Source organism: Leptonychotes weddellii, chromosome 4, assembly GCF_054177405.1.
Source record: "Leptonychotes weddellii isolate Sample4059 chromosome 4, ASM5417740v2, whole genome shotgun sequence".
NCBI classification, from domain to species: Eukaryota; Metazoa; Chordata; class Mammalia; order Carnivora; family Phocidae; genus Leptonychotes; species Leptonychotes weddellii.
Window position 1 is genome coordinate 34,042,985 of NC_138372.1, and position 12,854 is coordinate 34,055,838.

Here is a 12,854-nt window from a genome sequence, read left to right on the forward strand (position 1 = left end):
CTCTCACTGTGTCTCTCTCTGTCAAATAAATAAAATCTTAAAAAAAAAAAAAAGATGTGGTATATATATACAATGGATATTATGCAGCCATCAAAAAAATGAAATCTTGCCATTTGCAAGGACATGGATGGAACTAGAGGGTATTATGCTAAGCGAAATAAGTCAGTCAGAGAAAGACAAGTATCATATGATCTCACTGATGTGAGGAATTTAAGAAACAAGACGGAGGATCATAGAGGAAGGGAGGGAAAAATGAAACAAGACGAAACCAGAGAGGGAGACAAACCATAAGAGACTCTTAATCTCAGGAAACAAACTGAGGGTTGCTGGAGTGGAGGAGGGTGGGAGGGATGGGGTGGCTGGGTGATGGACATTGGGGAGGGTAGGTACTATGGTGAGCACTATGAATTGTGTAAGACTGATGAATCACAGACCTGTACCCCTGAAACAAATAATACATTATATGTTAATTTAAAAAAATAAACAAAAACCTTAAGTGGAAGAAATATTTGCAAATTATGCATCTGATGAGGGGTTAATATCTAAAATATATAAAGAACTCCAACTCAACAACAAAAAATTGAAATACCTAATTAAAATAGGCAAAGGACATTTCTTTCCAAAGATGATATAAAATGGCCAACAGGTATATGAACAAATGCTCAACATCAGTAACACGAGAGAAAAATGCAAATCAAAAACAATGAGCTACATCACCTCACACCCGTTAAAACTGCTACTTTAAAAAACCCCAGAAAATAATAAGTGTTGGCAAACAAAACCCTTTTACTGTTGGTGGGACTATAAAATGACTGAATCTACTATGGAAAATAGTATGGAGGTTACTCAAAAAGTTAAAAGTACAACTACCCTGTGATCCAGCAATCCCACTTCTGGGTATATATCCAAGAGGACCGAAAGCAGGGTCTCAAGGAGATTCTCACACATCCATATTCACAGCACCATTATTCACAATAGCCAACAGGTAGAAGTAACCCAAATGTTCATTGATGGATGAATGGATAAACAAAATGTGGTATATACATACAATGGAATAATATTCAGTTTTAGAAAGTAAGGAAATCCTGTCACATCCTACAACTGTATGATTCCACTTATATGAAGTATCTAAAGTAGTCAAATTCAGAGAAAAAGAAAGTAGAATGATGATTACCAGGGGCTGAGGGGGGAGGAGAAAAGGGAGTTATTCTTTAATAGGTACAGAGTTTCAGATTTACAAGATGAAAAAGGTCTGAAGATCTGTTTTACAACAATGTAAATATATGTAACACTACCAAACTGTACCTTTAAACATCATTAAGATGGTAAATTTTATGTTATGTATTTTTTACCAAAACAACAAAACAAACAAAAACCGTAAATGATTTATTAAAACAAACACAATTCCTTATTCTGCCAACCAAAGCTCTCCAAAATTTGGTGGCCAATTTGGCTTTTCAGCCAATTTCTTACAATGCCCCCTGTTTTACTTTATATTCTGAACAAACTAGATTACTAATAATATTCTGAATTCAGCCCATATATTTTCAGTACACAATGTAGTAATTCTCAATCTTGGCAGCACAGCAATATCACTTGTAAAGTTTTTTTTAAAAAATACAACTGTTTGGACCTCACCCTTCAGAGATGCTGAACTTGAAAAGGGCACAGATATCTGTCTGTATTTTCAAATGCCATGGACTTGAGGATTACTGCTCTAATGCATCTAAACGGGCACAGTCCTGTCAAACTATCCACCCTCGAAGGGTCATTTTATTTTATTTCTAAAGATTTATTTATCTGAGAGAGAGAGAGAGAGCAATCACAAGCAGTGAGGGGAGGGGCAAAAGGAGAGGGAGAGGGAGAAGCAGACTCCCCGCTGAGCAGGGAGCTCCACACAGGGCTCGATCCCAGGACCTTGAGATTATGACCTGAGCTGAAGGCAGACACTCAACCTACTGAGCCACCCAGGTGCCCCTCCAAGGGTCATTTTAAAAATCTGCTTCCTGGGACGCCTGGGTGGCTCAGTCAGTTGAGCATCTGCCTTTGGATCAAGTCATGATCCCAGGGTCCTGGGATCGAGTCCTGCCATCGGGCTCCCTGCTTAGTGGGGAATCTGCTTCTCCCTCTGCCTGCTGCTCCCCCTGCTTGTGCACTCTCTCTCTCTCTGACAAATAAATAAAATCTTAAAAAAAAATTTTTTTTTAAAGTCTGCTTCCCACTAGCACTTCCCTTTATCTCTTATGTCACATATATTCTCATTTATAATAGAGTTATTTGTGTGTTCATCATGTTTTGGGCAAATTTTTTAATCTCCTTGGGCCTTGATTTCCTCATCCATGAAAAGGGAAAAATGATATCCACTTCCCTGGGTTGAAAAAACTGTGACAGGATTAAAGGAGATACAAAGTGCTTAGCATAGTACCAGACACACATAGTGGGTGGATCATAATTCTTAGTTCTCTTCATCTCTTGTTGCTTTCCCCTTATTCCCCAAACATCAAATTGAACCTTTATCTTCAACCATGTTAACGAATTTCACCTTAATGAAAACACCAAAACTCTCAAATGGAGAAGCAGAAATCTAGTCTTTATAGAGATTTTATGGCTTTTTGGGAAATTACTTGTACTGAGAAGGATTTTTATCATCCAACCATTTGCAAAGCACTTTGTTTTTAAGGAAAGTCCGAAAAAAAAAAGGAAAAAAAAGGGAGAATCTGTGTCAGTTACTGAGTTTGCCTTACTCCATCTTTAGCTAAATGATAACAGTAATTAGGTACTAAGTGCTTCACATATATTAACTTATTTAATTAACCCTTACAACAATCCTGAGATAGGTGCTTTTATTGTCTCCATTTACAGATGAGAAAACCAAGTCATCCATAAATTATGAAATCTGCTTATGGTCACAGTGCTGTGATTAAACCCAGGCAGTCAGGGCGCCTGGGTGGCTCAGTCGTTAAGCGTCTGCCTTCAGCTCGGGTCATGATCCCAGCCGGGATCGAGTCCCACATCGGGCTCCCTGATCGGCAGGAAGCCTGCTTCTCCCTCTCCCACTCCCCCTGCTGTGTTCCTGCTCTCACTCTCTGTCAAATAAATAAATAAAATCTTTAAAAAAAAAAAAAATAAAAACAAAAACAAAACAAACCCAGGCAGTCTGGCATCAGAGCCCATCATCTTAATCATAATCACTCAGCTATACTGCATTTTCAAGAATTTTAAAATGTCAGTTTTGGTGTTTAACCTAGTAAGCAAAAACAAAAGAAAAATAAAAGAACCAAAACATTAAAGATTCTAACCTCAAAAGATTTAAGATTAAAACAAAATTTTATTTACATATATTTTTAAAAGATCTTATTATTAAGTTATCTCTACACCCAATGTGGGGCTTGAACTTACAGCCATGAGATCAAGAGTCACATGCTCTACCGACTGAGCCGGCCAGGCACTCCAAAACAAAATTTTAAAAGATGATTCTAATATGACAAGTATTAGTAGGTATGTCCAAAGTATGACTTCTAAAGAAAAATAGGATTTTTTCAAATGAAAGTCTGTATAAATACCACATACCACTGCTCTTCACTGGGAAAAAGTTTTCAGTTACCAATTATGCTTTGAAGTAAATAAATTTATCCCTCACAGACTGCTTTAACATCAGAAAAAAGATTCAGGAGGACTATCCAAGGGAGACAGGGAACCCAGGTGGCTAGGTGCCATGTATGAACACTTAGCAGTGGGAAGCACAGGATGAATCTGACCACATATCTGGGAAGAATCTTGTAAGAAGCACCAAAATCACTACAGACAACAATGAAGACAGTATTTAATCCACATCAATACATTATGCTGAAGATCAGATTTACATCTAGTTATGTGTTGGAATCAACAGAGCTGATTAGCTACCCTGAAAAAGCAATTAACTACCTTCTACCAATTAACTCAGATAGGTTTCTCAAGTTAAAAACCACAATGGATTGGAGATGTTTAAGCTCTGACTTAGAAACTATTTCAGGGGGAAACCCCATAATTCTAGAAAGAAGTCTACAGTTTACAGAAGTCAAGGAGGATAAATAAGGATAACCATAGTTAGTTCCTCTTTGTTCTCAGTTATTTTTAAAGTTATTTAATTTAATTTAATTTAAGTAATCTCTACACTCAACATGGGGCTCAAATTCACAACCCCGAGATCAAGAGTAACATGCTCTTCCGACTGAGCCAGCCAGGCACCCTTTATCTCAGTTTCTAATTATTCCAAATAAAATGTGGACTTATTCTGGGGCTCACCTTAAATTGCTCTTCCTATCATTGAACTCATACAAAATAGGTAACACCCATACACTGGGTCAAGTTCTAAAGATACAGAAATCGAGGTGCCTGGATGGCTCAGTCAGTTAAGTGTCTGCCTTTAGCTCAGGTCATGATCTCGGAGTCCTGGGATCGAACCCCGTATCGGGCTCCCTGCTCAGCAGGGAGTCTGCTTCTCCCTCTGCTCCTCCCCTTCTGCTAGTGCTCTGTCTCTCACTTTCTCTCTCTCAAATAAATAAAATCTTAAAAAAAAAAAAATACAGAAATGAGTATGATCCCTGTCCTATAGGAATTCAATTTAATGGGGGAGACATATTTACATACCTTTTTTAATACACTGTGGTACATACTATGAGAATTTAATTATATGATTGAAACATAAACTATACTGAGCGAAGGAGATAAATGTTTCTAGTTTTCTGGAGGAACATGTTTATTGTTTTTATCATTATGGTAATCAAAATAATTTAAAATGACATATATTAGAGGACACAAAGAAATAGAAAAGCATTCCATGCTCATGGATTGGAAGAACAAACATTGTTAAAATGTCTATACTACCCAGAGCAATCTACACATTTAATGCAATCCCCATCAAAATACCACCAATATTTTTCACAGAGCTAGACCAAATAATCCTAAAATCTGTATGGAAGCACAACAGACCTCGAACAGCCAAAGCAATTCTGAAAAAGAAAAACAGAACTGGAGGCATCACGATTCCGGATTTCAAGCTCTATTACAAAGCTATAGTCACCAGGACAGTATGGTACTCGCACAAAAAGAGACACATAGATCAGTGGAACAGAACAGAGAACCCAGAAATGGACCCAGAACTATATGGTCAACTAATCTTTGAAAAAGTAGTAAAGACTATCCTATGGAAAAGACAGTCTCTTCAACAAATGGTATTGGGAAAACTAGATTGCAACATGCAGAAGAATGAAACTGGACCACTTCCTTACACCATACACAAAAAAATAAATTCAAGATGGATGAAAGACCTAAATGTGGGACAGGAAACCATTAAAATCTTAGAGGAGAACACAGGCAGAAACCTCTTTGACCTCAGCCATAGCAACTCCTTACTAGACATGTCACCACAGGCAAGAGAAACAAAAGCAAAAATAAACTATTGGGACTTCATCAAGATAAAAAGTTTCTGCACAGTGAAGGAAACAATCAATAAAACTAAAAGGCAGCCTATGGAATGGGAGAAGATATTTGCAGATGACATATCTAATAAAGGGTTAACATCCAAAATCTACAAAGAACTTATCAAACTCAACACCCAAAAAACAAATAACCCAGTTAAGAAATGGGCAGAAGACATGAACAGACACTGTTCCAAAACAGACATCCAGATGGGGCACCTGGGTGGCTCAGTTGTTAGGCGTCTGCCTTCGGCTCAGATCATGATCCCAGGGTCCTGGGATGGAGCCCCACATTGGACTCCCTGCTCCACGGGAAGCCTGCTTCTCCCTCTCCTGCTCCCCCTGCTTGTGTTCCCTCTCTCGCTGTGTCTCTGTCAAATAAATAAATAAAATCTTAAAAAAAAAAAAAAAGATATCCAGATGACTAAAGACACATGAAGAGATGCTCAACAATAATACTCATCATCAGGGAAATACAAATCAAAACCAGGATGAGATACCACCCCACAACTGTCAGAATGGCTAAAATTAACAACACAAGAAACAACAGGTGTTGGATGTGGAGAAAGAGGAACCCTCTCGCACTGTTGGTGGGAATGCAAACTGGTGCATCCACTCTGGAGAACAGTATGGAGGTTCTTCAAAATGTTAAAAATAGAACTACCCTATGATTGAGCAATTACAATACTAGGTATTCACCCAAAGGATACAAAAATACAGATTTGAAGGGGTACATGCACCCCAGTGTTTATAGCACCATTATCAACAATAGCCAAACTATGGATATTGACTGATGAATGGACAAAGATGTGGTGTACACACACACACACACACACACACACACACACATACAGGAATATTACTCAGCCATCAAAAAGAATGAAATCTTGCCATTTGCAACGACATAGATGGAGCTAGAGTGTATTATGTTAAGTGAAATAAGTCAGAGAAAGACAAATACCACTCATATGTGGAATTTAAGAAAGAAAACAGAAGAATATATGGGAAGGGGGAAAAGAAAAAAAAAGAGAGAGGGAAATAAGCTGTAAGAGACTCTTAATAACAGAGAACAAAGTAAGGGTTGATGGAGGGATGTAGGTGAGGGATGGGCTAGATGGGTAATGGGTATTAAGGAGGGCACTTGTTGTGATGAGCACTGGGTATTGTGCGTAAGTGATGAATCACTGAATTCCACTCCAGAAACCAATACTGATTGTATGTTAACTGCCTAAATTTAGGGACGCCTGGGTGGCTCAGTTGGTTAAGCGTCTGCCTTCAGCTCAGGTCATGATCCCAGGGTCCTGGGATCGAGTCCCACATCGGGCTCCTTGTTCAGTGGGGAGCCTGCTTCCCCCTCTGCCTGCTGCTCCCCCTGCTTGGTGCTTTTTCTCTCTCTCTCTAATAAATAAATTAAAAAAAAAAACTACCTAAAATTTAAATTTAAAAATAAATAAAAATAAAATGTACCTAGAATGTATCAAGCAAAAAAAAAAAAAAAAAAGTCAAATATTATCACAAGGCTTATAACTTAAAAAAAAAATCAGCTGTCTGCCCCATGCCACCCCACCACCAAATTTACCTCTTTTAACTGTTACATATGGTGTTTTACACCTACATCATTCCTCTATCTTCAAATTTATAGTATTTATTCTGCACCTGATTCCTTCTAGCACTTCCACAAGTCCAAACTCCTTCATCTCACTTGGGGTGGCTTTTACTATACTAACCAGTTTCCCTACTTCCACTCTAAACTCCTTCAGTTCATTTGCCACAGAACAGCTATTTAAAAAATGAAAAATCAGATACCACTCTTTTGTCTAAAATCCTCCCTGGATTTAATGAGCATAGAATAAATTCAAAGCTCCTTTCTACATCCTACAAAGCCCCCACATAATTTGTCTCCTGCCTATATCCCTGACCCCATTTCCTATAAGCATGCTCTCTTGAGCACTTTCTCTCTCTCTCTCACCCCCCTACCCCCTCCCCCTCTTCCCTCTCCCTCCTTCCATCCCTCCCTGTCACTGTGTCTAGCCACAATGATTTTCCTAATTGTTTCCTGAACTGTCAAGGTCCTGCACCCCTCAGGGTCTATACTTGTCATTTCTTCTACCAGGAACACTCTTCAGATGTTCTCAGAGCTGGCTCTTTATCATTCTAGTCACTGCTCAAATGTTACCAGCTCAGGGAAGGCTTCCTTTACCATTCCCCTACTTAATATATCCCTCACTCCCATGCCACCATCCCAGTTACACTCCACTTGATCACCCCGGTTTATTTTCTTCACAGGAGTTGTGATTATATGAAATTAAATTACTTGTTACTTTTTTTTTTAAGATTTTATTTATTTATTTGTTAGAGAGAGAGAGAGCGTGGGCACGAGAGAGTGAGCAAGAGTACAAGCAGGGGGAGCTGCAGGCAGAGGGAGAAGCAGGCTCCCTGCTGAGCAAGGAGCCCGAGCAAGGCCCAGAGCAAGGCCCTGAGCAGGACCCTGGGATCATGACCTGAGCCGAAGGCAGCTGCTTAACCGATTGAGCCACCCAGGAGTCCCTTACTTGTTACTTTTATGGTCATTGTTTGTCTCTGCAAGTCATGGAAACTCCATGAAGTTAGCAGCTTTTCCTAACCTACTGCTTAATCTCTAAGGCCTAGTTCTGTGGCAGTACTTATCAGAAGCTCAAAGATATTTGAATTTCTTTCCTAATTTCCTGAAGATCTTAATTACTTTGAAATCCTTGTTTAATACAAAAAAAAAAACTTAATGAAAATTTTCAAACACAGGAGAGAATAGTATAACAAATCATTATACACAGTTTTAAAAATTACCTACTCCCAGGGGGCACCTGGGTGGCTCAGTCAGTTGAGCAGCCAACTCTTGATCTCAGCTCAGGTCATGATCTCAGGGTCCTAGAATAGAGCCCCATGTAGGACTCCACATTCACCACGGAGTCTGCTTGGGATTCTCTCTCTCTCTACCCCAAGCCTCCCCCCATCTCCTGCCCCGCTCACACACAACTCTCTCTCTAATATAAATGAATAAATCTTTAAAAAAAACTATGTACTTACAATCACTCTTACTCCAATTACACCCCTAGCCATTTCATCTCCCACAGCTATTTTTTCTCACCAGGTTACTTTGAAGTAAATCTCAGAAATAAATTCTTACATACATATAATTGCAATATGCACAATCTTTAAAAATTTACAAAATTTAGGGCCCCATCTCCATCTGGGGGCTAGTTATCAGAATCTCTACAGTAAGGCTTAAGCATATGTATGTCTGAAATTTTCTTCATATGTTCTGATTCAGCTAGAATGTAACACATCCAATGACTGACATCTGGGAACAGTTCTAGAAGGGTCAGAATTGTCAGTTACATAAGAACCGTATCAGGAGAGACACTACTGAAAATACCATTTACAAAACAGTTTCTGAGTTAAAACACCAAAAGAATACTAGAATTTAAAAAGAAAAAAAGGAGGATGAGTGTTGAATCAAAGACACCTTACTTGGATACAGAAAGTGGTTGATTAAATTCTTCCACAGCAATGTTGCTTTCTTCAAAGCTGGGAATATCAACTGCTTTTAATGAAGATGCGCTACCTGGAGGACTTGTGACTTCATTATTCATATCAACAGAAAAATTCATGTCCTCACTGGAAATCTTGGTATCATCTTGCCTCTGCTGAGATGCAGGCTCTTGATCATCGCCTGCTGCATTCCAAAACAAGCTGGCACCTGGAGGTTAAATGATTAACCAGATACTGAAACAAATACTCTACTATAAAAATAATCCTCTGACAAACCTCTAAGTAAGACTAAGCGTATTGTGTTAACACAATTACCTAGAAATGTTTTCATATTATATCTTCTCAGAAATGCCATAAAGAGGTAAGGTGAAAAGACAGAAAACTGGTCTACAAAGTGGGGGAGGGGGTGCCTGGGTGGCTCAGTCAGTTGTGTCTGACCCTTGGTTTCAGCTCAGATCTTAATCTCAGGGTCGTGAGTTCAAGCACACTGCACTCCACACTGGGCATGGAGCCTATTTAAAAAAGAAAAAACAATAATAAACAACCTGGGACAAAAGGAACAGGGGACATTCTGGGCCTTGTCTCTTCAAGAGGTGTAGCTCTCAAATGACGTGTTTCACATATAAAGGTTCTGAATACAATTTAGGGTGTATGTGTGCGTATAGAAAAGTGCTGTTCTGAAAAACAAGGGAAAACATATAACGAGTCCCTAGGCTCTCTGATTTCTATCTTTAAATGCAATATTTATGAGAATATTCAGGGACCTATCAGACATACGTAGTATCAGGCAAGTATTTAAAAATCAAATGTTTGGGGCCCCAGGGTGGCTCAGTCAATTAAGCATCCAACTCTTGGTTTTGGCTCAGGTCATGATCTACTCAGAGTAGTGAGAAGTCTGCTTGAGACTCTCTCCCTCTCCCTCTGTGCCCCCCCCCAAGCTCACATGCACATGCTCTCTCTCTCAAATAAATAAATAAATCTTAAAAAAAAAAAAAAAAAGGACCATTATGAAAAAGTTATGTAAGTGCTGCTACTCTTCTGGAATATTTGCCAATACATACCTTTAGGAAATTAAGTATCACTATAGAATAAACATGCTTTTAAAAGCCATTTAGTTCTAACATTATTAATAATGCTTTTTTCTGCATATAAGTAATAACCACCCGTCATCCAAGTTGAATAACTGAATATGAATCTATGAGGTTTCAAAATAATTTCAGAATATCAGTTTAAACATGTAAATGACTTCATTCAATTATCTTTTATTCACACACATTATGATTCAGGCATCATGTTAGCTAATGAGATATAATCGTGGAATAAGGCAGCGTTCGAGATCCCAAAGGCTTATAGGCTAGGAACAGATACAGAGAGAACCAAGTATAATACAGTAAAAGTACAGAGTTTATAGGAGGAAACTGCACTTTTTTGGTATGTTTGGTATGTATGTTTGGTTAGCTCACAATACGCACAGCTCCTTGTCCACTACCCCTTTACAACACATACAAACTTCCTCTGGGAACTGTCACCCCTGCAATTAACAAAGGTGAGACTCCAGCAGATATGTCCCTATTACATGCTTCTCAACCCCCTTACCATTGAACCAGGGATTAAACCCTAATCCAAACTAGGCCATTCAGGTTCTCTGAATTTGAAACAAGACTAAAGGAGAGTAACCTGGTTTGTGTACATGGCTAAAACTGTGTAACACATACACTTTGGAGCTTTGGGTGAGCTAGAAAAAACTGAGCAGAAAAACTGACTAAAACAGCCATATGGTTGGACAGTCCTAATGGTATTCCAGTTTCTAGTTCCAGTTTTTTCTTGAAGCGAGCCCCACTCTTGGCCTTGGTTTTCATGAAACAACCTCATATCCTTCCAGTAAATTCCCCTTCCTTAAATTATTTCAAAGTGGTTCACATTACTTGCAGCCAAAGAATCTTGACTAATACTCAGTAATATCTGACTTATAAATGTACAAGAGGTTCTTCCTCCCCTCCCTCCTTGCTGCCCTCTACATGGACAGTTAACAAATGGGTTCAGAGACAGAATATAGAAATCTGCCTTCCTTCTTTTTCTCCCTTTCAAATCTTTATTCTCCAGGCTCAAATCTTCATCTGTTACTTCTACAAATCTTAGGTCATCAACCCATCTCCACTCCTCAAATGTTTGGGTATCACCATCTTCATTTCCCAAAGCAACTCAAATGCATAGATATTTAGACCGAACTCATCCTCTCTCTTTTGCTTTTCTAACTTGTCCTCCCTAGGTCATCTAAGCTGAAAATCCTGGAGTAACTTTTATTTTCATTTTTAATAAACTTTTAATATTAGAATAATTCTAGATTTATAGAGAAGATAATAGAGAGTATATTGTATACTCACCAGTTTGACCTGATGTTAACATCTTACATTACCGTGGCACATTTTTCAAAATCAAGAAACCAATATTAGTGCATTACAATTAACTAAATCTCCAGACTTTATTTGGATTTCACTGATTTTTCCACTAATATCCTATTTCTGTTCCGGGATCCAAACCAGTAACTTTAGAACCCTACCTCTTCCAATTGCCATATCCAATTAGTTACCAAATCTTAACACACTACACAACTCTTTCTCTTCATTTTTACCACCATCACCTTATGTACTAGGCATCTTGCTAAATCTTGGGGACATTCTTGAAGATCTCAGGGTCTGGTGGTGAGCAAACATGTAAAAAAATATATGTCATTTACATTATTAACTGATTTTTCAAAAAGGCCTTCAATAGTGCTTACTGAATAAAGGAGACATTCCTTTTTGAAAGATGTAATTAAGGTTCTCCATAAAATAGGACAGTACTAGACAATTCAGAGCCCTGTGTTTCCTCACTGTGTCCCCACTATTTTCTCTACCCATCCTGTTCTGCCATCTCTCCACTCCACCTACTAAAACCCTACATACCCTTTAAGGCCCAGAATCAATACCACTGCATAGATGAAACAAACCTTCCCTGATCCCTCAAACCACAGATGACTTTTCTTATAAGAATTGGGTCCAGTCCAGGAAAGAAGCAAAAACAATGTATTATGTCATGTGGCCTCCCATTTGTTTTCAGATATACTTCTCTTTCATAAAAAGTAAAATTACAAAGACTTAAGTAAGTGATACTCTCTTCACCTTGGTTTTGGTTCTGTTTGTACCATGCACCAATTTCAATGTAAAAATTTTAAGTGATTTGAAAAGCATTTTTTAAAAATTCCTTACAAATTAAAAAAAAAAATGAAATTACCTGTGCTCACAGCAATGCTTACACTTTTTCTCATGTGCAAGCCAGGGGAAGACTGTGCTTCCATGGAAACCAGCTCCATTTGTCTTGCAGCTTGCACCATGTCTTCAGCAGAGGTTGTCTTAGGGGAACAGGGCTGCAGAGACTGTGCTTCCAATAAACGCTGAATCTGTATCAATTAAAAACATATTTTAAACTGGCAGTGAAATAATCAACCAAATTGGCAGCGGAGTTTAAAAATGAATTACAAAGTGCCGCAATTATAAATAACTTTTAACCCTATTTTCTCACAATTCAGTTAGATCATACCATAAAACTTATTCAATGCAGAAATCACTATCCTTCATTATTAAGAAGTATTTAAGTAGGCTAAGTGTAAATTTTATTTATTTTTTTATTTTTTTAAAGTAAACTCTATGCCCGACAAGGGCCTCTAACTTAGAACCCTGAGATCAAGAGTTGCACGTTCTACTGACTGAGCCAGCCAGGTGCCCCATGGCGGAAGTGTAAATTTAAAAGTGAAAACATAAAAGTATTTAAACTGGCATTCATAAATGGACACTTGTGTAAAAAAGCCTGAATGTTAACACTTCTTTT

The 12,854-nt window shown here is 38.3% G+C and overlaps 1 protein-coding gene across 1 annotated transcript in view; it reads right to left on the reverse strand.

The window, feature by feature from the left end:
• The window catches only part of STIL (STIL centriolar assembly protein), a 65,798-nt gene that overhangs the window by 23,967 nt on the left and 28,977 nt on the right, over positions 1-12,854 (reverse strand). The window contains exons 10-11 of the mRNA XM_081816860.1: positions 12,261-12,426; positions 8,967-9,195 (exon numbers count right to left, since the gene is read on the reverse strand). Coding sequence (XP_081672986.1) covers positions 8,967-9,195; positions 12,261-12,426 — 395 coding nt within the window. The remainder of the gene's footprint in view (positions 1-8,966; positions 9,196-12,260; positions 12,427-12,854) is intronic.